Raw genomic sequence first — 25,845 nt, 5'->3', positions numbered from 1 at the left:
CTGTGATGGTGGTGTTGGATGGAAAATGTGGCCCACGCAATAAATTTTCATCATCCCCAAGATGTGAAAGACAGAAGTCACCAAATCTAAATCATGCAATTGGTGTGGTGGGACAGAGTAGCCAAGATTGGCAATGTGCTCCCCAGTCTTCAAACAGATAGGGGGCCTGGCAGTTTTGTGTTGCAGGAGAAAGGTTGTCTTCTTCTCTGGCCTGACTCTGGAAGTTCAAGCCTTCAGCTTAGACAGTGTTCCAATGCAATGCAATGGTCAGAGTTGGTTTGTCTGGGTTTCAGGATATTGAGAAGAATCCCCCTTTCCTATCCCAATAGGCAGCACACATCCTTTTACCCACTGAATCTCAAACTTTTTCATCACCTGTTATTACTCCATGGACTGCCATTTTGACTCCAGCTTATCGTGGTGGTGTCACATCTTCTTACCAGTAATGATTCAATCTGTGAAACTATTGTCTTTAACCTCATATTGGTTCAGTAGGTCCTGACAAATGTCCTTATGGTGTTCTTTCTGTTTCTCTGTGAGAAACAGTGGGACCCAATGCATGTAAAGTTAATAGTATTCAAATATTGCCACCATTGTTTTCAATGCACTGAATCTAATATTCAGCTTTGTACACAGTTCCCTGGTAGTAATATGCTTATTTGCATGATTGAGCTGATTATGCTATGCCAGCTGTGCATGGCCAACCAGAACATGGCATGTCTTTCACGTTGCTATCACCATTGCTGAAATGTACCACCTCCAGTCTGTTGCGTGACAATAAAATGTACTGAAATATTGTCAGGAAGGTTGAGTCTCTATCACCATACCGCCACTATCTGCCTCTGGCATCATAGTTCAGCATAATAAAATTGGAGGCATTACTTTTGGAGCAGCCCTGTGCATATATAATTGAATACTGTGTGAGTGTGATCCTATACCTTACTATGGAACTACTGTGTGGGTTGTTGTTTTTTACTGTTCGTTGAAACCCATTCTGCAGAAAGTTTAGAATGTATTTCCTTTATAGCCAGCTATGAGACATTTGATCCCAAGTGGAACAGATCTCTTATTTTCAGTAATAACTGCCTTGCCTTCAGTCAGGCATAGCTTGGCCTTTGTACAACCAGTTATTGTTTAAAATAACATAAAAATGACTGAAGTCAAATTACTGAATACATACCGTTACTCCACCAAATCCTTTGTATGGTGATATGGTTGTACTGTCAGTTACTTCCAGCACCTAGATGGTCCGTAATGTGTGGAAGGGTATTATGTACTTGCAGTAATCACAAGGCAAAACCACGATTATCCTGAAGTTACTGTATATTAATCACTGTATATTAATCAAATAGCATTCTTGGGGAGCTTACGCTGTTAAGAGGAAAATCAGTTGTTTGTTATGGGAAGGTGGTAGAATAGAAGTCTGGTTGTTAGTAAAGTAATTATGAAGTAAGTGATATACAAAGATTGTGAAGATGCATCCTCTGTCCACTCTGCTGTACCTATCAGTATATTTTATTTAGTATCTGTATCCCGAAAGTAGATCTTGATGCATTTTTTTGAGCCCGTTTGCTTTTGGTATCTTTGGTATCTGTTGAGAAACAACATACGAGGCAGTCCTAAATGTTGAATATTCACAAGTGGTATTTAGAAATTGATATCCCTATTACTAGAGCTGGCAAGTGTGCGTGTTTTTGAATGAAAGCAGATCCTGATCAAGAAATGAACTCAAAGGTACCTTTTGCATAACACTTACTGAAATAAAAAAGAACTGCTCCTCCAATAGTATCTGTGATAAGAAGTATATGTGTTTGGGTCTCTGTGGAGGAATTGACTGAAGTTTACATGAAATACTCAGTTACAGGTGTAAATCAAAAGTGACATGGGTATCTGTAAGCTGTGAGGTAGCCAACAGTGCTAGGGCTTTTGGTCTTACTTGTGAAGATACTTTGTGTGTCAGTTTGAGGTGTGCCAGCTTCTGCATCTCTCCTCGCATGTGCATAAAATGTCTCCCATCTGCTCTATTGCCTCCCTGAAGAATATCTGCCTAAAAAGGAAAAGGTCTTTGTTTCCACACCTTCCTTAAAAGACAGAGAAATACTATATTCTCCCTTAACGTACAATGTATGTCCCATAGCTCCTTGTTGCCATGCAGTGATGTGGTGTGGTCTGGGTGGAGAAGAGACCTGAAGTCTGAGGAGCAGAATGATGCTGAGCTTGGATGTCTGAATCCCATGCTTCACACCTGTTGGGAGCAATGTATAAACTGCCACCCCTTTTGTGTACAACTCAGAGACCACAGTTGAGATCTGCACTTGTTAATATTTACATTTTAGCAGGCCTTAAAACAAAAGCCAGAGTAATCCTGAATATTAAATAGCCTTCCAGCACAGTTCAGTTATTTTCTCCATTCAGTTGTTGGTTTGCTAACAGTTGTATTATTTTCCCTGAGAAATAAGCATTTCTTGTCTGCTGTGGTGTTAGTTCTATGTTTGCACCAATTTTGTATGATTTAGGTCTTTGCAGTTTGTGTGCTTCAATAAAATGATCTCTCTTTTCATCCCTTCAAGTTACTGTGTCAACTGTTAGAGGATCAGTCTTCTGCAAAACTTACCAAAACCTGACTGTTTAAGCAGCTACAATCATGTGAAGGCTTTGTCTGGCCTGATTTGGCTTTCTTCCTTTCAACTCAAACCTTAAAATTTCTACTAATGACAGAAAGTAAGGTTAGGCTGTATACAGCTTAACAGAGCAAAAAAGAGCATAGCCAGCAGATTGAGGGAGGTGATCCTGTCCTCTCTGTGCTGCTGGAGACTCACCTGGAGTACTGTGTCCAGGTGCTGGATTGCTGGTATGAGAGAGACGCAGACCTGTTGGAATGTGTTCACAAAAGTGATCCAAGGGACGGAACTACAAGGACAGGCTGAGAGAGCTGGGGCTGTTCAGCCTGGGGAAGAGAAGGCTCCCAAGTGACCTGATAGCAGCCTTTCAGTAGCTAAAGGTGAACTGTGGTAAAGAAGGGGACAGATTTTTACCAGGGTCTGTTGTGACGGGAGATGGAGAAATTATTTCAAACTGAAAGAGGGGAGATTTAGGTTGGTATAAGAAAGGAATATTTTACAAATAATGGTGGTAAGACAGTGGATCCAACAGGTTGTTCAGAGAAGTGGTGGATGCTTCATTCCTGGAGATATCCAAGGTCAGACTGGACAGGGCTCTGAGAAACCTGATATACTTGTAGGGGATCTCTGTTCATTGCAGGGATTTGGACTAGATGGCCTTAAAAGATCCCTCCTAATGATTTTATGAAGCTATGAAAAGACTCTCCTGCCCTGTCGTTACCCAGAGAGGGTATTTTAGAGGGTGAATGGTGATTCTGCATGCAGCAGGACTGTGGCTGGCAGAATGGTGAGGAGCATCCTCGTCCTGGCTACCGGGGTTCAGCTTCTCTGGAGTCCTTGGAAAAGTCAGGCAGCAACCTTTCAACCTGCAACATGATCCACATCATGCCCTCTCCTGCTTCTGCTTTTTAAAAGCATTAGGCTGTCCTTTCCCTGTTTAAAATCTCTTAGTGTAAGTAGGCCCCATCAACAAGTGAACAGTATGCCAAGCTGTTGGGAAGGAGCTGGTGTTTGCTTTCTCTAAGTGATATCCTGTGATCATGGGGAAAGTGTTAGGTTTCCATGAATTTATTATTAGAAAAAAGAAAGAGGAAAAAAAGGCGTATTGATTCATAAAATCTCTAGTGTGCAACTGTGCAAGTATTCACCTGTTGCTGAACTTTGCTCTATAATTTAATTATTTTTGCTCTTTTCTCTTTCTCTTTTTTTAAATAAAAGGGAAAGGAAAACTTCAAAATGTCTTTGTGGACTAAATAAAATCTGTGAAGAGGTCTCAGCTGCTCCATTCATCCCAGTAGATTTCTGAAATAAAGCAGGGATTTAGCAAAACACTTAATACTCGCTTCTCTTAAAGTACATGCTTAAGTGCCTTTGAAGTACCTCCACGTTTGTGCCGCTGTATGCATTTGCTGCAGTGGGTTGTTGAATCATGCCTCCTTCACTGCTTGTAACCTTAGCAAAAAAGACAACAGAAGTGCTTGTACCACTGCTCTGAATGAATCCTTCCTGTCTGCAGAAGACCAAGGAATGGAGCTCAGAACAAAATAAATAATAGTGAGACAGCCATTTTTCCTTTCTACGCTCATGTTTAGTCTACTGTAAAATTCTGCTGCAATATCCATTCTTAGCACATTTAGGAATCTCTGCGTAGAACTTAATTTCATTGTGCTCTGCAGATTCTCACCACAGACAGCTTGTGAGGCTGCAGAATCATTTGAAATCCTGTTTTAGGTGCTTGCTCAGTGCTGTTATTGAAGCTGTAAAGCAACTTACAGCCTTTAATATATTTATTCTCAGTCACATTTTTTGAAGTTTGCATCTGTTATTACTCCATCTGTGAAAATAGGATACAGAAAAATAAAACCAGAAGTCATTCAGCCTGACAGGCCTGAGGAACCTTTAAAATGTCTTAAAAGCCTGAATCAAATCTGTGAAGAGGCCTCAGCTACTGCATTCATCTCAAGAGATTTCTGATACAAAGCAGGGATTTAGCAATATACTGTACCTAAGCTATGTATGTGTATACATATATGTCAGCAAAAAATTATTGGCTCAGATGTTGTTTTAACCTAGAAGGGTTTGTTCTCTGATTTAATTATCTTTTGTGGCAGTAATTCTTCACGTTAACCAAAGGATCTTAGAGTTTATTGCTATCTTGCCACTGAAATCTTTGCAACTGCCAAGTGTATCTGTAGTTTGCAAACAAAGAAGAACTCTTGATAGCTGCAAAAGTAAAATTAATATTCTGGACATCCATTATTTCTACAGTTTGGTGTATGTTTTAATATTGTCTTATCTCCCTCACTCTGCCTACAGATTCTCCCTGGGCACTGTTTAAAAGGATGTAGGACTGATTTCCCATGGTATGCTCCACTTTCGGAGTGTCTCACCAGGTTACAGCATTTGTGTTGTGAGTCGTGCTGCTGCTTTAGTTCTGTCTTGGTAAACATGACTTAATGAGCTGTGATCGGTGTGTGGTTGTGTTGGTTCTGAAAATAGCTTCTGCAAAACAAGCATTTTGTTTATTTGTAGAATACGAGAACCTGTGAAGAAAGAGTCAAAACAACAAAATATGTCTCACGCACAGTAGCTGCCTGGTCAAGAAAGCATATCAAATTTGATTTATCAATCCTTTCACTATAGTTAAACACAGTTCTAGAGATTCATGCACACTAGACACTTCAAATCTCTTTTCCTCTTTTCCGGGATTGTATTTAATGCACATTTCCAGGGAAATTCTTTGGTTTAGTCTATATGTTTTGAAAAGGTTACTGAACGATTGTTTCCAGCTAAACATTAATTCCCAGAGCTGATTCTGATTCCACATGACCACGCTTGAGATCAGAGAGTATCAGAGATAAGCGAACCAGGTTCAAAACTCGCTGGAAACACATAGTTGTAAGATTGTTTTCAAACCATTTAATTTAGTTCCAGGCTTCTTATACAAGTAAGGTATAGGTTTAGAGATTCTTTTTTGGAAACATGATTTCTGTTCTTGACGGGATGACTTCACATTTGCATGTTGCACATTAGGCAGGGTCTTTTTAATGCTGTAATAGCCATTGCGGTACTAGATCACAATAGCCTCTTTGAAAGAGTTAGTGATGTCCTCTTCCTCATGTTATATGCCTTTTAGATTTCATTCTCTTCAGTGAAAGCTCCCTTGCCTCAATCAGACTTCTGTAGAATTATGAATATTTCCTTGCCCTTGAGGAATTTCAAACATGCGTGCAAACAAACAAACCAAAAATACCGTGAAAGTAGGAAGTTGCTGTTTAGAGTACCTACATGTAATCTGTACTTGCTACAAGTGTCATCTCTTGCTACATTCTTTTTGAGTACCAGAGGAATTGACGTAAATGAATTGCCTTTTTAAAAGTTAATTTATTTTTTTTTAATTACTTGTAGTTATGAATAGTAATATCTTGCCAAATAGCGGTTTATAACACAGGGTGCATTGGTTTGAGGCTTTAGCTTAAAGATGACCTTACAATGTGTGATAGTGAAAATAATGCAATTTTATATTCTTAAGCACAAAGCAGGGTATCAACTGCTAATTATTCCTGTCTAAGAACAGCGTGCTGTGAGCTTTTGAAATGTGAAAATGTATCTGCAGATAAACTGTTTGTTTTTGGTAGCTGGAGAACTTTATTTTCTGGATAAAATTGTATTTCCAAATATTTGAGAAAATAGGCTTAGCTGTTTAGGCATTGCACTTGTTGGATGCTTGACGTATGCATGAGAAGCATCACGTATGAACCATATTTTTTTTCGAGGACTTGCTGTCTGTTATATTTAAACCATTTGGGATTGAACCTTTTTGAAAGTCAAAGCAGAGACACGGGATTTTGAAGGAACAGTGAGTTCATAGGTATTTTGTGAGAGAACTTCTGACTCCCAAGTATGAGCTGCCAACTTTCAATTCATTGTTTAGGTACACGGGTATACTCATTTACACTACAGTGTGTTGCTGGTGTTTTAGTTCTCTGTGTTTTTTTATCTGTTTACTTGCTTGTTTGAATAGTTTGTGGAACTTTCCTAAATGACTTGAAGTCTAGTAAGAACATCTTCATACAGGAGTGTATATAAGATGTTAGCATTGGGGCTGTGTAACTGTGGTTCTAATTCTAAACTTATTTCAGATCTGATATTTTTCTAACTTCTAGTTGCCTGTAGCTTTTGAATTAAAAAAAAAAAAAAAGCCTCTGAGAAATCAATCATAAAGCATTCGTTCACTTTCAAGATGCATGGCTTTCACCTTTATATGTCCTTTTGAAAACTTGTGTTTACGGATTTAAGTATGCTTTTAGTCTGTGAAAGAAAATTGCAGAGCTAGGTATGTTGAAGGGCACTTAGCTGTGTTCATATTGAGTATTTGTGCCTATGTAGTACTGAAAGAGAAAAGAAGTAGGTGTGTGTGGTATAATGATCTCAGTACTGAACTGTTAACTCTGTGAACTGTTCATGCTGTCGTTGACTAGTGTAAAACTAAGAGATACATCTAGTGTAAGAGCCACTGCGTTTTTTAAAACTACACGTTACAGCATACTGCCTCATCCAAGTAAGTATTGAGTAGAGGTGATCTACAAGAATGACTTCAAAAACAAAAAGACTTCAAAGAAGGGCCTGCTTTTTCACCACTTTACATCGAATACGTGGAAAGAATGTACAAGTAAATATCTTTCAATGAAGTTCTAGCAGGAATGTGTTAATAATTGCCTTTTCCTCCCTTCCTATTGCCTGACTCTTCAAATTACTTATGGTAGTTGGGAGTTGGAAGAACAGAAATGTGCTCGTATGTGTTGCTGCTTATTCAGGTGTTTGACAAATTCAACATGAACCTGAACGTTGACTTTTAGATGCATTTTTTTCCCTCATTAATTTTCTTTCAGAGTGATGCTGTTCATGCCTTGTGTGTTCACATGCTAACGTAAAAATATTGTTGGAACTGTGAGGTAGAATCCAGAGTAAATTTTTCTGAGCAATATTTAGATTTTTCTTTCATGGTTACTAGTTTTTAGTTGGAGTTTTATAGCAGAGAGATTCAGTGATCACTTCTAGTAGCTACTCTTAGGATAGTTCACTTTAGCTTAGATTTTACATAATGCTTTCTGTCTCAGAGTGATTTTCACAACGTTCTTCAGATTAGGTGCTGTAGACTCATTGCATTATTCAATCATTAATTTCTTCTAGAGTGTGATTAATGCTTGTACATCTTGGATCTCTCTAGAACTGTATGTGGAAAAAACATCTCTTATGCAGTTTATTTAGATTTTACCCAAATTCTTTTTCTTGACCACTGTTTTTTGGTTTTCTTTTTTTTTCCCCCACTTAGGTATTCTGTGTTCTTGATGGAGATGGAAAAAGATGAAAACCAAACTAACTTCCTGGAGAAAGCTGAAGAAAGCAAATATGTAATAGAACTTTACTGCCTTAGAAGTGTGTTTTGAGTGCTCTTCCTCGACATCCGTCGTAAATATTCTGTATCTCAACACAGGGACATGATTGGTTTTCAGTCAAGATACACTGGAAGAAACCTGCCTGGAATGTGACTGTGTTGCTTCTGAAAGTTTGTGAGAACACGCTATAGACATCTATCTATTATTTATTAACTCTGCATCTCGATTCAGCTGCAGCAAACTGGTCTTTGAAGTGAATAGAAACAGAGCCCTTTTGGATACTTTTATTGAACATGACTCATGGAGAAGAGCTTGGCTCTGAGATGCACCAGGATTCTGTTGTTCTAACTTACCTAGAAGGATTACTAATGCATCAAGCGGCAGGAGGCTCAGGTACTACAGTTGACAAAAAGTCTGCTGGGCATAGTGGAGAGGATCAAAACTTTAATATTTCTGGAAATATATTTCCCAGCTGTCAAAGTAATGGTCCAGTTCTTAACACAAGTACATATCAGGGATCTGGCATGTTGCACCTCAAAAAAGCAAGGCTGTTGCAGTCTTCTGAAGATTGGAATGCAGCGAAGAGAAGGCGGTTGTCTGATTCCATTGTGGATTTAGACGGAAAAAAGGAAGCTTTGTTAGCTGGCATGGTTGAAAATGTGCCTAAAGGCAAACAGGATAGCACATTACTTGCCTCTTTGCTTCAGTCATTCAGCTCTAGGCTTCAGAGTGTTGCTCTGTCACAGCAGATTAGACAGAGCCTTAAGGAGCAAGGCTATTCCCTTAGCCATGATTCTTTACAGGTGGAGAAAGATTTACGGTGCTATGGTGTTGCATCCAGTCACCTGAAGACTCTATTGAAGAAGAGCAAAGCAAAGGATCAGAAGTTGGACAACAGCTTGCCTGATATAACAAAGAACCTGCCCAAAGAGAGGTTTATAGAATCTCCTCATGCAGTGCAGAGCGGACCTAAAGTAGTAAATGAACCACTGTCATGTGCTGCAAGATTACAAGCTGTGGCAAGCATGGTAGAGAAACGATCTAGTCCTGCTGCTTCACCAAAGCCCAGTGTAGCATGCAGCCAACTAGCTTTACTACTTTCAAGTGAAGCTCACTTGCAGCAGTACTCCAGGGAACATGCTTTAAAAGCACAAAATGCAAATCAAATAGCAAGTGAGAGACTTGCAGCTATGGCCAGATTACAAGAAAGTGCTCAAAAAGATATTGGCCAGTTCAGTTTAGCAAAAGGAATGACAAGCCATCTCAATGGTCAAGCAGGATCATCAACCAAAATGGTATCTAGCAAAAGCAATATGGCACCGTTTCAGAGTTCGGTGGGAATCACACATTCACCACCCAAAAATGTTGGATTCAAAAGTACCTTGGAAAGGAATAATGTGAAAACCTCTCCCAGCAACAGTTTGCTCTTACATCTCCTGAAAAGCCAGAATACCACCAAACAATTAAAAGGCCATGAACAGAGTGAGAGAGCCAGCATTTTTGAAGAGAGTAGCACACCAACAACTATTGATGAGTATTCAGACAACAATCCTAGTTTTACAGATGACAGCAGCGATGACGAAAGTTCCCATTCTAACTGTCTTCCTATAGACTTATCTTTTAAACAGAGGACAGACAAACCAGACACAGGTCCACCGGCGTCACTGGATAACCTGACTCAGTCCTTGCTTCATAGCTGGGATCCAAAAGTTTCCTGTCCGGAGAGCAAGGAGGACAAAGACACTCCAAAAGCATCTAAGCTGAACCCCCATCAAAAAGTAACACTACTTCAGCTGTTACTTGGGCATAAGAGTGAAGAAAAGGTAGACAAAAGTAATGAGCCTCAGGGACCACACAGTGCTGCTGATGTGGCAAAATTCACTGTACAAACTGGTAAAAGGACTCCTGTTACTGACAGTCCCAATGCAAATCGAATGACTCCACTAAACACTCCACCTTTGCTTGCTTCTGCAAAAGCAGACTCTCCTATAAATCTCTCTCACCCATCATTAGCCATCAAGCGTAGCTCACCACCATATGCCTGCAGCATCCAGCCAGACAGGCTGGTGAATCCTGCATCTAAACATTTGATAGACCTTTCAAAAAGCAAAGAAATTCAAGGAGCTAAGCTGAGCCGAAACGACAGTCCACAAAACTCGTCAGCTTTCAGTGCCAGCAAGCTGTTGCAGAATCTTGCTCAGTGTGGTATGCAGACTTCCATGTCAAGTGAAGAACAAAGATCCGGCAAACATCTGCTGGTGGGGAACACAGATAAACCCGTAGGCTTGATTGATAGATTGAACAGCCCTCTGCTTACAAATAAATTAAGTACTCACGAAGAAAATAACAAAATATTAAGTTGTCATTCTGTACCCACTGAACAAGGACTTCCAGGTTCGGAAATAGAAAATCTCCTTGAAAGGCGAACTGTCCTTCAGCTGCTTCTGGGAACTCCCAATAAAGGTAAAAATGAAAAGAAAGAGAGGGTGCTTTTAAGAGATGAAAGTTCTCAGGAACACACAGATAAGGCTTTGAATGAGCAAATATTGACAGTGAAAATAAAAACTGAACCGTCTGAAGAATCAAATGTCCCTTATAATTCAAATGCACAACAAATAAGAGAGTGCAAGGGTAACAAATTTCAAGGATTTGTTCATTCGCTACAGAGAAACACAGCTGCTTCTCCAGCATCTGAGGAGATGAAGTCTGAGCCTCTTTCACCTCAAGATTTTTCTTTTTCCAAAAATGGCCTGCTAAGTAGATTGCTGAGACAGAATCAGGATAGTTACCCTGCAGATGAGGTGGACAGAAGTCATCAAAACAATGAGCTGGCACACCTGGAATCAAAGAGTCTTTGCACAGTACCGAAGAAAAGGAAGCTTCATGCTGAGCCTTTGGAAAGTCCGTTAAAAAAGATGAAAACTAATGTGTCTCATGCTGCAAACAATCACGTTTCTCCTACAGAGGCACTGTATGGGCCTTTGCTAAACCAGCAAGAACTGAAATTTGGCAGAAGTGATTCAGAATTTAAATATGCTGTAAGTCATGGTTCAAATAATGAAAGTGATAATAGGAGTTGGTCTAGAGATAGTAAAGGCTTTAACGTGTTGAAACAGCTGCTTCTCTCAGAAAACTGTGAGAGAGACCTGTCGCAACATAGGAATAACTTACTAACTGAGAGCAAGAAAAAAGGAAACAAAAGCAACTCAACAATTAATAAACCCGAATTCAGCATTTCTTCAGTAAATGCGTTAATGGGAAGTCCTGTGCAACAGAGCAATTGCGTAGATCACAGAACATTTCAGTATCCAGTAAAAAGTCCTGCCAGTTCCCCCTTCCCTGAACATTTGGGGAGACTTGAACCTGACCAGTTTAGTGTGTGCCCCATGCCCAGTGAGAAAGGTCCCATTAGATGGGTGATCACAGGTATGGACAAGAACGATTATGAAAAAGACTCTCCGAGACTGACCAAAACCAATCCAATCCTGTACTACATGTTACAGAAAGGCGGCAACTCTGTTAGTAGCCAAGAAGCACATGACAAAGAAATATGGAATGAACCATCGTTTACTGATAGTTCGACTCGTGTTACAATCAAAGAGGAGTTAACATCTGACGGAGAGCTTAAAACTCCTTTTAGTAACTTAAGAAGCCCTTACAACAGCCATGTGGGAAATAAGACCTCACATCAACATGGTGTGAACGGAGAAGTGCACGGACTTCTGGAAAAAGTGCTAACAATCAAAAAAGAGCCAGAATAAACTACAGCCTCACCAAGGAGTTTACAATCTGTGCTTTTGAGTGTTTGTTTAAAAAAAAAAAAAAAGAAAAAAGAAAAAAAGAAAAAGAAAAAAACAAGCATTAAAAAAAAAAAGAGTACGAACTTGACTACTGTATAAATTGAGCATGATTTTAGAAAAGCATGGTCTAACTGAAACATGTTTTCATTTGATAAACTTTTTATTTTTATGGTGATGTTATTTAAAATACATGTAGATAAAATTTGCTTTACTGTAGACTGTCACAAGGAAATTAGAAAGGTTGTAATTTGTACAAGACATTTCTGTATGCATCAAATTAAGTTATGAGTACTCTTTGATCAGAGTCTTATTTGGAATTGCAAGTCTTTGGTATAACATAAAGTGTAAGCGTACAGCCTAGGTGGTGGTAATGCTGCGTTTCCTCCCTCTCCTGTAAAGTAACCCTTATTTTTTTTTGGAAGCCTGAGCACAGAGACGGTGTACTTTTCTTGGAATGTTTAATATGCTTTGTGAAATTTTATGAATAACTTTAAAGAAATGGAGCAGTCCGTCCAAGGCATTAATTCATCACGCTGGAAAAACCCATGTCAGTGTTAATAATTGACCTGCACTGAAATGTAATTTTTAGTGCTTCCAAAATTTTTATTGTTATTTTTAAATCTTGCTTGTGGTCCTGACAGATTAGTGGTGTAAAGCCTATTTTTCTTCCTTGCCCTGCTTTTGACAAAGGCCTTCCTCAGAATCCTTAGCCATAGTTATGAGTTCCTAGCTACAGTTAAGGGTTTTTTCTAGGTTTTTATATAAAAAGCAGATTTTCATATATCGCGCAAGTATCACATCAGTCTTCTGTCAGTACATTCCTCTCACTTCCCTCCTTGAGAAGGGAAAGTCAGAATGCCTCTTGGAGTACTGCATTTCATCAAGCGTAGCACATAGATTTGGTGAGGAAAATGGTGGAAAGTTTGTGAACCAGATAGATTGTTTGTTGCTTCCTGCACAAGAGAATGCCAGCTGTGCTCAAGCAGCACGTCAGACTTCCACTCAAGTACAGGATAGAATTTTTCATTAAAAACGTGTTGGCCTCTTCCTACGACTAGGGGAGAGAATCCATATTCTGCCAATATTTATTACTCTCTGAACAGCTGATTCATGGTTCAGTGCACTGCCTTTTCTCTGCAGAAAATCTGGTTTCAGAATAATTTCTCAGGTTGCACTGAGGATAAAATTGTGGTTTTGTCATGTTTTGTAATGGATAGTGGGATATGTCTCAGAAATCCTCCTCTGCCCTTTTCCTCAATCCCCACCTGCGCAGTGATTTGTAACATCTGGCAATATCAGTTTGAGATGGGAGTAACTGAAAATTGTGGTCAGAGCTGAGACACCTTAGAAGAATTGCTGACTGGGCGAGCGCCAAGCAGCACTGTTAATGCTGTCAGTGTTAACTCCATTTGGAGCCCTTACTACTCATGGGGAGAGGAAGAGGACGAAATCTGGTTCCTCTAAATTATGCACATTAATAGTTTGGCTGGACTTTTTACTTCCCTGAAAAAATGTTCTCCATCACTTTTAATATAATTTCTAATTCCCTGTGTTATCAGAAAACAGCTTAGCAGTCAGTTTGCACAGATAATGAAAGCCACACTTGTGTTTTAATATTGACCATTTTCACCACGGAGAGCTGATGACATGACAAAACTGCTATTTCTTCTTTTCAGCTCATGTTTGCAGATGGGGCATTTTGCTCTTTTCCTTTCTGCTGTTGTTGCAGAGACCCTTTCCCAAGCCTTCTGGCTCACTTAGGCAGAGAGAGCAAGCTGTTGTCCCCTTCCCATCGTCTGCCCACCACCTGGGGTCCCTTCTTTTTATTGCAGTCCCTACTGAAAGGGACTTATCTCTGCTGGCTGGAAAATGCACCACAATTCTGTTGAACCCTCCTGTGGATACCTTCTTTTAGGGAACACAAATGTTTGGCAGTATCCAATGTAAAGCATTCCCCCTGGTTTATATGAGAAGTAACAGAGCAACTTAAAGATATATTTTTATGTTATTGGGTGAAGGATAATATATTAATGGGCTGTAGAAAGAGGATTTATATTTTAAAACCTTCATGCAAATCTAATATCATTTTAAATGTCATTGTCTGAGGTATAATATAGAAATAAATTTTGTCTTTAATATTTGCATTTATAAGTGGCCCAGTGACTATTCAAATGTCTCCTAGAGTAATCATTAACGAGATAAAGTATATTTTGCATTGACAGTGGAAATGAATTCTTTTTGTATGAGTCAACCCAAAAGAATTATTTAAAAAAAAAAAAAAAGATGGTATTTGTTCCATCCGTTAAATGTCTCTTAAAGTCTTAATTGATTATTTTTCTTGAAACAACGTGTAAATAGCTAGGGAATATATACAATATAGAATAATAGATGGTCCCCAGAGTAAATACAGGGCTATAATTTACTTGAAGGGCTCCTCAGAAAAATGTGGTTTCAGTGGACGTGAATGAATGTGTTTTGTCATTAAAACAAAGATCTGAGGAAAAGGTCTAACTAACGCTGGAGTCTAGGAGTGTTCTTACCTATGTATTTATTCTATGGTAGTCTATTGTTGTAATATATGCTTTTGAACATTTAGTTTTTAAAGTTTTATAAAACATTTAAGTTAAAATGTTAAGTTTGACCAGTTAACGATTTAGCTTTCTTTTAACTGGAGTTAATGGAAGGGTATTGCAATTCTCCCGGATGTCAGTAAATTATAACACACAAGAATTTAATTTCAGGTCATGAAGTTCATAGAAGAATCTTGCCTGCTGTGGACATTGCAATCTGAAAGCAGTGTACAGCATAAAAATGAGGCCCTTGAGAGGAAAAAGCCCGCTAATGCTGCTCTCCAGTCAGCTGCTAAGAGGGCAGCAGTCTTTTTATGCTCAGTTCTTCAGTGCCACCAAAGTGGCTCCTAGGGAAGAGAGTTCTTTTTCAAAATCTGCCCCATCCACACTTACAGCCTTCAGGCCTGAGGACTGAAGGCTTTTCCATCATTTTCATCTTATAGCATGGGATGGGTGAGTAAAAAGGACCATTGTCATCCTTGGGCTGTTTTCCCTCTCAGTTGTTCCACCAAAAAAGGGTGATATGGGAGTTGGTTTTGCTGCACCAGCAGAAGGACCAGTAAGGTTTGGCTGCATTTTTCCAGGCAACTCAAAAGATCCTTGATTTCCCCCAGTCCCTGTGGGATGTGTGAGAAACCGAGGTCATCTGCTGAGTAATGCTCGGTGATCTCAGCAACACCAGTCTCCTTGGTTCAGTAGATACGTACTGCCAGGATACGCGTTTAAGCTGTCCCCAAAATGCTCCCTCAGCCTGTGAGAATGGAGGCTTCAAAGACAGGTCTGCCAGCTCAGGAGGGTGATATTTCAGCTAGGTCTTCAGACTGTGGGCTTGAAGAGGATCAGGGCTGTGTCCGACACAGGCAGCAGCAGCTGCGTAGGTGAGAGGTGCAGGACTGTTAGGTGCAGTCATGTGAGCTCAGCACTGGGGGGAGGGAGGAGATGACACTGCATCTGGAAATGGGTAAGACTGCTGAGGGAAAGCTGCCTCCACCTCATGGAGCAGTGAAGAGGCGAGTTAGGAGTGTGTACGCTACTTAAAGTTGTAGCTGCGTCCCCTTGGGACTTTTACCAGAGTCAACTTTAACCTCCCATAACTCAGAGCAGCTGCAGAGGCAGCAGCTGGGTTGCCAAGTGCCCCGTGCCTTGCTTGAGGTTGGACCTACAGGCCTCTTCATCTGCTGTGTTAGTGTAGTACTCAGGCTAGGCAGATCTGGGGTTTGACCTGTAATTGCCACATAGATATGCCTTTTGATTCCAGAGGGAAGTGTAAGGGATCGAGAGAACCAGATTTCCAACATCTCCGCTGCCAAACATGAGGAAATGACAGGAAGGTGACACACAAGCATACAATCAGAGCCGTGTTGCTAGAGGGCTTCTGCACTGATACCACTTAACCTGTCGGCGCAGTTTGAGAAGTTTATATCTGCTGTAAGATCAAAAAGGGAATTCAGCCATAACTTTCACTTTTCTTAGCCATTTGCTCTTAGTAACGTTTTTAAATTTTTAATTTACAAATCTTTTTAAACAAAAGAAATGAGTGGTTTAAATTTACCCTATTAAGTGTTGGTGAAAGTATTACAGCTCTCATTGACGTCAGTGACATGATATTACCAGTTTGTTCTCTGCCACATCTTACAGAGAAGTAAACTGGTAAGTATATATTATATATATTTATATATAATGTAAATAGATTGACTTGTTACACCTATAATATGTTGAAATCGGTTTTTAAAAAGGTGATGTAAATAGTGGTTTCCTTAATGAAAAATACATATTTTGTATTGTTCTAATGCAAAGGAAAAAAACACAAAACAAAAGAAAACCTTTTAATCTTTTTTTTTGTTATGTATATTCCATGTATAAGTGTAAATACGATCACATAGGTTTAAAAACTTTTGCATGTATGTATACAGTTGCAAGTCTGGAAGAATGTATAGAAAAATACTTTTATTTAAAGTTGTGATTACCTGCTGCATGAAAAGTGCATGGGGGACCCTGTGCATCTGTGCGTTGGCAAAAAAAAAAAATGTCTTAACAAGTCAGGTCAGTTCAAAACACAACAGTATTCCACTTCTGGACATGACTTCTGCTGTGGTATTTTAGCTTTGTGAAAGAATGTGCTTCAAATCAAAAGGGTCTGGGGAAAAAAACAAACAAACCAACAACAACAAACAACTGCAAACTTACTTTTAAAACGTGAAGTACTCATACAACTGTCATCAGACATGTATGTTGGGATTCCATTCTGCGTTACTGAGATGTTGTACCAGGACTATTCCGTTGCTGTAAAACAAAGGAATATTGATTTTCATTGCCACACATATAAGAATTTGGGATTTTACCACAACCAATTTTATCGTGATGTATTTCAGTAATTTATCTAACTGGTCTCATATATTTTTTTCTTTTTTATTAGAAGTTAATTTCCTCATGTGATGTCACAAAACTGTACATACTGCAGTGTGAAGTTTTTTTAAAATCTTTCAGTGTTTACTTCCTGCAGAAGATTTGAATAAATGAGAAACAAAAAAAAAGCACTGTCTCGATGGTTTTCACATCTGCTTTATTTCACGGGTCATGTTGTTGTCGGAGTGCTGCTGAAATCAGCAATCAGAAGTCGGAAGCCTTTAAATGAGAATTATCATATGAAAATCAGTTTAAGCTAATGCCGAAACTTCTTCAGATTGCCTGGGCAGGGCACAAAAGGTGCGCTTTCCAATTAAAATCTGTTTGGCCCACATCACAGAAAGGAGGTTTCAGTTGTGTTAAGCATCGGATCTTAAGGAAATATAGAAAAACAAATGTAATTTGTCTGTGAAGACTGTACGAAGATTCAACACTGCACTTGTGTCACATACTGATGCTTTTAAGTTAGGTTATGACACCAGCACAGTTGGTAGGTTGCAACACTGGTGTGAATGGTGCTTCTCCAGAGAACTTTTATTTGAGGATATGTAGGCACACTGCCCACTTGTATAGTTGCAAGCAAGCAGTTGGGTCGTTACTTTCTTAGATAACACTAACAGCGATTTTCGTGGATCATCTTTTGCTTTCCCATCTCTTCAGACAGATAAATATCCATTGGGTTCTTCAGGAGCTTTCTGGCAAGTATAAATCATAATACGTAAGTTCAATCTAAAATCAACAACAAAGAATTCAGGTAGGTTTTCATAAAGTATGTGGCAATGCATGTTGATTCATTGGTATCAGAGATGGAATAGGATTCAGATATGGTCTGCCTTTACAAACATCTGTTTGGATGTGTTGTCTTGAAGTACATAGGAAGTGACCACAGTACCAGGCCTGCTGGAGTTCAAGAAGCATTTAGACAGTGCTGTAAGAGATAGGGTTGATTTTGGAAGCGGTCCTGCATGCATCCAGGAGTTCAACTTTGTGGATCCCTCCTAACTCAGGACATACATGAACCTATGTATAACGCCACCAGGGATATTCAGTTGTTCTTTGGAGTGAAAAGATCCTTACACCCAGCTTCTGCTTAGCTTCTCTGTGAGTAGCCTCGCACCTGATTTCCGAGATGAATGGCTAAGCCAAAATATAGCCACATCAAAATGCAGTGTGCCTAAGGAGCCAATCTAGTTTTCTAATAGCAGTGCAGCTGGGAAGTAATTTCTGAAATACCTATGTCCTTGCTGGCTTGGTTCATTTAATTTTGATTCTACCAACCTAATAAAAACAGTGGTATGCCTTTATTTCTTGTGAAGATGTCCTAGGGCAGTTCCCTTGGGGCACCTGAATATCACCTTTTTTTTTCTTCTTCTTTTTTCCATTTCTCTGGGTGAGTTTAGGCTCTTGTAATTTCAATATGTTCATTCAGGATGTACTGTTAACACCACATAAGACTTGTTTTATGTCTACCAGAACAAACAGGCCTGTGGAGCCAAACGTCTGGTATGCTAAACAGCCTTTAGAGTGATGAGAATGTTGAATGGGTGTAAATATTCTAGGAGGAACCTGACTCCAAGTGAACATTCACAACAAATGCTTAGTGATTCATAATAAACTGCTCAAAAGTGCCTCAAACCACCACTCTTTGCAGGCAGGCCCACAATGGTGCAGAATCTCCTTGATCTTTCTTGATGACATGTATAAAAGGTGCATTTGATGTTGACAATTTATCACAAAATTTAGCCTCTGGATAAAGAAAGTTTTTGTTTCAGAGATTTAAAAATGTGCAGGGAAAAGGTAGCAAACTACTTGCACAGGACTTAGCAGTCCTATCTAATGCTCCTCAGTGAAATTCGCATTGTGGACACCACAGATGGGTGCTGAGGTTCAACAAGACCGAGTGCTGGTCCCTGTGTTTTGGCCACAATGACCCCAGGCAACACTACAGGCTTGGGGTACAGTGACTGGATGACTGCATGCCAATGGCATTCTGGCTTGTATCAGAAATAGTGGCGCCAGCAGGAGCAAGCAGGGGAGTGATCCTCCCTCCCTCTGTACTCAGTCCTGGTGAGGCTGCATTTCGAGTACTGTGTTCAGTTTTGGGCTCCTCACTATAAGAAAGACATTTGAGACCTGGGAGTGTGTCCAGAAAAGGGCACTGAAGCTGATGGGGGGGTCTGGAGCACAGGCCTTATGAGGAGCAGCTGAGGGAATTGGGATTCAGAGAATCTGGCTAAGAGATTCTGGAAGAGGCCCAGGGGAGACCTTCTTGCTCTCTACAGCTACCTGAAAAGAGGTTGTGGTGAGGTGGGGGGGTCAGCCTCTTCTCCCATGGAACTAGAAGTAATAGTCTCAAGTTGTTCCGTGAAAGCTTCAAGTTGGATATTAGGAAAAGTTTTTTTTCTGTGAAAGAGCATCCAGGAACTGGAATGGGCTGAACAAGGAGGTGGTTAAGTTGCTGTTCCTGGAGGTGTTCAAGAAACGTGTCAGTGTGGTACTAAAGGACGTGGTTTAGTGAGGGAAATGGTGGTGGTAGGTGGATGTTTGAACTGCATGATCTTGAAGGTCTTTTCCAACACTGGTGACTCTATGATTCTATGACTCAGAAGGTAGATCATATGTAGGCTTGTGCATTGTGGAAGCCTGTATCAATAGAAAAACTTTTTTGTGGTGGTAATACAAATAGACATTTACAAATAAAAGTGAAGCAAATGGTTCTTGATTGACCTTAAGCATTATCAAGAAACATGGGATTTTTGAAACAGAAGAATACTGTGAAAATATTTTTCTGTATAACACTGCTCAGCACGTTAGAGATGTGTAATATACCTGCAGGAATGTCTATAGGGACGCAATATGTGCCTCGAGCAGTGGCTAAGACATGCAGGTGATAATTGTTGATAGGATTTTATTTTCTTTTGATTACCAGAGTGACTGAGAGGGAGCATGGCACATTCTCAGGGCATAAAAATCCTCTCTGCTGGTAAATATCAATGCAGCTAATGAAGGAGCATATGCTGATATGAGCTCACACAGCCCAGTTGGCTTTTACTTTTTAAGGGCTGCTCGCTTTTAATGAATAAAGAGATTTTTTCACTTTTTCCAGATTACTTTTCTGATTAAACTACTCAGAATTGAACTGAATGCAAAACAAACACTATTGGTTTGTGACGGATCCCTTTAGATAAGTGTGATGACTGTCTCCACAATTAAACTCAGTATGTGCTTTTGGTGCATCTCTTCCTTTGGAGACATGGAGAAATACCTCCCATCCTACTCTCTAAGCTAAATGGGGCTCTATTGCCCCAGCCTTTACTGAAGCTGGTGTCAGTTTTTAAGTTAAACCTTTGTATGCTAAGAAACTGAAAATTTCTGTTCAGATCTCAAAGGTAACTTATAACTTATCAAAGAATCATAGAATTATTTGAGTTGGAAGGGACCTTTTAAGGCCATCTAGTCTAACGCCTCTGCAGTGACCAGGGACACCTACAGCTAGATCAGACTGCTCATAGCCCCACCCAGCCTGACTTTGGATGTTTCTGAGGATGAGGTATCCACCACCTCTCTGAGCAACATGTTCCAGTGCCTTACCAACCTTATTGTAAAAAAATTTCTTACTTATGTCCAATCTAAACCTCCTTTTGTTTAGTTTGAAACCATTTCCCTCTGTCCTATCATAACAGCTCCCCATTTAGATACTTAAAGATCACTATCAGGTCACCTCAGAGCATTCTCTTTTCCAGGCTGAACAGCCCCAGCTCTCTCAGCCTGACCTCATAGAGGAGGTGTTCTATGAGCATTTTTGTGGCCCTCCTCTGGATACATTCCAGCAAGTCCACGTCTCTCCTGTATTGAGAACTCCACATCTGGATGCAGGTGAGGTCTCACCCACAAACTTGCTCAAGAGTGAACTTGATCCCACTGTCGATTTTGTAGATGAAGATATTAAAGAGCACTGGTGCCAGGACTGACCTCTGAGGGGCACCACTTGTCACTGATTTACATATGGACCTTGAGCCATTGACCACCACATTCTGAGTATGATCTCAACCAATTCCTCACCCATCAGTCTACCCATCAAATCCAAATCTTTACAGTTTGGAAGAGAAGGATGTTGCTGAGTTATCTGTCAAAGGCCTTAACTAAAGTCCAGACAGATGACATCAATGGCTCTCCACTTGTCCACTGATGTAGTTATGCCATCATAGAAGGCCACGAGGTTGGTCAGGGAAGACCTGCTCTTGATGAAGCCATACTGGTTATCCTGTATCACCTCCCTCTCTTTCACGTGCCTTGGTATAGCTTCCAGGAAAATCTGTTCCATGAACTTCACTGGCACAGAGGCGAGGCTGACAGGTAAGTAGTTCCATGGGTCATCCTTTCTTCTCTTCTTAAAAATGACTGTGTTATTGCCTTTTTCCAGGGATCTCACCTGGCTGCCATAACTTCTCTAACATCATCAAGATTAGCTTGGTGACTATGTCAGCCAGTTCCCTCAGGACTCTGGGATGCATCTCATCAGGATCTATAGACTTATGGATGTTCAGGTTCCTCAGGTGGTCATGAACCTGATCTTCACTTACAGCAGGAGGGGCATTGCTCCCCCAGTTCCCACCTTCTGAACCATCCACTCAAGGGCTGTGTGTAGAGCAGTTGCTAGTGAAGACTGAGGCAAAAAAGTTGTTGAATACCTCAGCCTTCTCCTTGTCTGTTGTTACCAGCTTGTCTGTGTTGGGGGGAAGGGCAGTGCCCTCCTGGATTTTCCTTTTCTGGTTGATATACCTATAGAAGCCTTTCTTATTCTTCTTTGCACCTCTTGCCAAGTCCAGTTCCAGTTGAGCCTTGACCTTCCTGACCCCATCCCTACCAAGTTTAACAGCATCACTATACTCCTTGTCCCTGCTTCCATTGCCTGTGTGTTTTCTTCTTGCTCTCCAGTCTGACCAGCAAGTTGCACTTTAGCCATAGCAGACTCTTCCTTCCTTTCATGACATCCTGCACCTGGAGATGGAGAGCTCTTTTGCCCTAAGGAAAGTGTCCTTAAAGATCTGCCAGCTCTGCTCAGCTCCCTTGTTCTTGAGGACAGATTCCCAAGGGAAACTGCAAATCAGCTGTGGGTCACCACTGGGACACTAACACCTCCATTCTGTTGCTATTACTTCGTCTGCACCTTTGTAGTGCCAGCAAAATACCATCTTTTTACAAGTTCTACCAGACTGGAAACCACATCTAAGTATCACTGCCAGTACCAAGGAGCAGAGTAAGAGGTGAACAAGCTATTTTGGAGCTGCTTGTTCTGGTGCTTGGCCAGTCATATGCCATAACTTGGGAGAAGCTTTCCCAAGAGTTTCTGAAGGAAGGAAGTTCCACCAATACTTTGACCATTAGAATACTGCAAATTCTCTCCTTTTTTTTTTTTTTTTTTCCTTCCCAAAATGTTTTACTCATATTTGGTTCTGAAGAAAAAAAAAATAACCCTTGTTTTCTTTTAAATCTCACATGCCTTACAGTTAGCTTTGCATGTGATCTGCCTTTGGTCATGCAGGAAGTCTGTGTTGCTTTACTTGCCGTGTGCTTCAGCAGTGCTTGAATGTGTCTGCAGAACTGTCCTGTGTGTGTGCTGTGGCAAAGCAGCAGCTGCTTACTTCATGTGCCACAATTAATGCAAGGAGAAGGCAAAGAAAGAGAGGAAAGGAGAATCTTAGGTTAGCAAGCTATAACAGTCTTATTCCCAAGAGCCTTTTATGTTTGAATCCCACCTCATTTTTCTCGGTGTGGTTGCAGGGAGGAAATCTTTATCAGCATCTGAAGCAAGAATTGGATAAAGCCAGGAAACAAAAGCCTCACACATCTCTTTGTGCCATAGGTAGTCAACTACTTGTAGTCCAGTTTCACCGCTTACATCTTATAATACATGGAAGCTTTCTACTTCCTGGTTCAAAACACATATCTGGTTTTGCCTTATATTTTCTTGTACAGAAGTACAGAAGGTTGTTTGTTTGGTCTGAAAGTAGGCTTGAAACTCTGAAAGAAATTAGTTTAGCTAATCCCTGCATGTAGTAACTCCTTTTCTCACACTAGCAAATGTTAACTTTTGTGCTATGCTATTTTTTCCCTTCCTCTTCCCTACTGTTTTCAGTCCTTTTATCTTATTTTTAATCTATCCGGTAGCCCAGTCATCTCTCATGAATGGCAGAAGAGGCAAGGGGGAAAATATATATATGTATATATATACATATTTTTTTTAGACAAAAACTTGCTTTGAAATAAGCATTTGTCTGAGGTTCTACAGTATAATTATATGGAGTAATGCATCCTGCTCTCTTCTACTGACAGCATTCACCCAAGGCATTATGTAATTCCTGTGCACTAACAGAGGCAATGACCAGTAGCAACATCTACCCCCAGTATCTTTCCTTTCCTTTAGGATACTGCTTCCTGTGACAGAAAGAAGCAAACTGTGAGTGACAATGCCAGCTGGTTTTGTTGTTTGTTTTTTTTATCCCACCAAAAATGTTGCGATTTGAGAGTTTAAAAGTGACACAGAGTAAAAGGTACAAATCCAAGGACTGGATAAGACAGAGCAGGGCTATGAAGAAAGACAGAGTCACTTATTTTTCTGTGAACCTGTCCCCAGCACAGTCTAGTTGGCTGCCTGTGGCCTGCTCCCATGCCGTGCCACCACCTGCTCCCCAGAGAACACAGCAGTAGTTGCTCCCTGTGGGCCAGGTGCTGCCACATGTATGAGAGGTGACACAGAGAGCTGTGGGCTGCTGGCGGCCACTCGCTGCTCACAAAGCCTCAGCAGCTGCTGAGGGATCAAGAAGGCACTGAAATCCCCCACTGAAAAATGTGAACAGCCCAAGAGCCATCCCAGATTTCTTCATGGCATAGGTTAGCAGTCATTAATTTAAAATCAAAAGCAAGAATGGTCTAGAAGCAGACAGCAGTTACTGTGCTGAACCTTTCGAGCTTTCATCAAAGGTCTAAGGATTAATCCCAGTTACATAAATAGATGACTTTTCTTTTTATATCCGGTGGCTTCCGTAGGTTTTTTTCGTTATTGTTCTCTCACATCTGCTTAGCACTTGAAAACTTCATTCACTTTGGTAAAAAAGGCATTATTGCCATCTCCTTGTCATCTTTGTTTTTCTTCTTACATAAACACTGATGCTTTGCTTATGCTAGAAAAAGACAGCTCGCCGTCCCCTGTTTGATTTCAAACTACATCTGTAATGTGACGCAGTTCTGCGTGTGGAATGTCTCCTGACATGACCGGGAACCTCCTGCTTGGAACAGAAGCCTCCTCTGACCCAGCTGTGTGCTGCTCATTGCCACTGGAGTGACGTGGGATACAGAGCACTGTATACATTTCTGTCTGGTTCAGTTCTTGTATCCATCTCTCAGCTTGGATCAAAGGGATACAGAGATTTTTGGCAGTGCAAACACAGGCGGCAAAAGTAGCAGCTGGCTTCCAGACATCCACTATCTTCATGTCACTCTGCATAAAAGGCAAAGCTGTGCCAGGTAGCCACTCTGAGCATGTGCCCTGTTAGCCCAAAGCAAACACGATTGCTCTGGAGCCAAGCTAGTGCTGTTTGTTTTGATGTGGGATGTGATCACCATGCTTTGCAGGAAAACAGAGGATTCAGTATACAAGGTCAAACTCTTGACAAGTGTAGCAATATCTGCATCTACAGGGCAGAGTAGAGCCCCATGATCTTTGAGCAGCTGTGCTCACCCTTTGGAGTTTGAGTTTGCTCACTTCCTCTGCTTTGTTCACTGATGGATTTTTCTGGTCTGGAAACCAGGAAGAAAAGAATTGGATGAATAATAGTAGCTCCTGTGGGGATAAATCCAGTCCATGGAGTGAGCACCCCAAATAGAAGGTAGGGAAGAAAAAAGCCTCAGCTTCTGTCAAGAAAGCTGTCATGTCCAGGAGACAATTAGAGCAGTAGTTTGGTCAAAGAAGGAGCACTTGAAAACATGTTCAATGCCTTTTTTAGATGACGTGCAAATTCTTGTCATGGTAGGTATAAGAATACAAAGATGGTAACAGATATTCAAAAAGGCTATTTATGCTGGGAAACACTGAGGCAATCTCCACCAAGGAGCAATCTCCAAGAGAAGCTGCCTTAGTGGTGGTCAGCCCTTAAATGAGGTCTAGAGGAGGTGGAGTCAAGCTCCACCCCTTCCGGGAGCACAGCTAAATTACTCTCAACTGTGCTCCCACAGCTGACCCAACACTTGCCTCAGCTGATTAATCAGAGGTTCAGGCTGTGATTACCAATTTCCCATACACTAGGTCTCATCTGGGGTCTGGCAAGGGGTAAACAAGGCATCAAGAAGGGGCCACAAGAGTTGGGCTCTTCTGGCTGCTGCTGCTTGGTGTGGTGGAGCATCTACAGTGAGTGCTGTGGTACCAGGATGCCTTGCTGAAGCTTCTGAGCAAGGATATTACAGAGTCAAAAAGATACAGCTCCTGTAAAAGCCAAAATCCCTATTCACTGTTTTCTTTTTCTGCAGCAGAAATTATACCTGCTGCATCACTCTTTTCTCAAGGTCAGCAACCATCACTGCAATCCTCCTGCCATGAAAAAGGGTTACTGTAGTACTTTTGCTACAGTACTGGGAAATAAAGAGGAGGAATAATGTAAATCAGACTGAGTCTGCACCCTGTCACGACTGGCGGCATCACCTGCCACCAACCTCACCAGAAGAGGACAGTGAGCAAAGAGAGTCACAGAGTCACAGAATCACAGAATCATAGTGGTTGGAAGGGACCTCCAGAGATCACCAAGTCCAACCCCCCTGCCAAAGCAGGCTCCCTACACCATGTCACACACGTAGGCGTCCAGGCAGGTCTTGAATATCTCCAGAGAAGGAGACTCCACCACCTCCCTGGGCAGCCTGTTCCAGTGCTCCATCACCCTCACCATAAAGAAGTTCTTGCGCACATTAGTGCGGAACTTCCTATGCTCCAGTTTCTGGCCATTTCCCCTTGTCCTGTCTCCACACACTGCTGAAAAGAGCCTGGCCTCAACACTTT

General features: G+C 40.9%; 1 protein-coding gene across 11 annotated transcripts in view; it reads left to right on the top strand.

Moving 5' to 3' along the window:
* Nucleotides 1-25,845, top strand: part of NRIP1 (nuclear receptor interacting protein 1) — an 89,131-nt gene that overhangs the window by 51,644 nt on the left and 11,642 nt on the right. For 9 of the 11 annotated variants that reach the window (XM_015880412.2, XM_015880379.2, XM_032448496.1 and 6 more), the window contains one exon: nucleotides 7,957-14,335. The exons of the other annotated variants lie outside the window; for them this stretch is intronic. In XM_015880412.2, the coding sequence (XP_015735898.1) occupies nucleotides 8,314-11,781 (3,468 nt within the window). In that variant the 5' untranslated portion in view covers nucleotides 7,957-8,313 and the 3' untranslated portion in view covers nucleotides 11,782-14,335. Of the gene's footprint in view, nucleotides 1-7,956; nucleotides 14,336-25,845 lie in introns of those variants that run through there. 11 annotated transcript variants of the gene reach the window in all.

The sequence above is a fragment of the Coturnix japonica genome, chromosome 1 (genome assembly GCF_001577835.2).
Source record: "Coturnix japonica isolate 7356 chromosome 1, Coturnix japonica 2.1, whole genome shotgun sequence".
Classification (NCBI taxonomy): Eukaryota; Metazoa; Chordata; class Aves; order Galliformes; family Phasianidae; genus Coturnix; species Coturnix japonica.
Note: the sequence above shows the minus strand (reverse complement) of the source record. Positions and strands in the feature narration are given on the sequence as shown.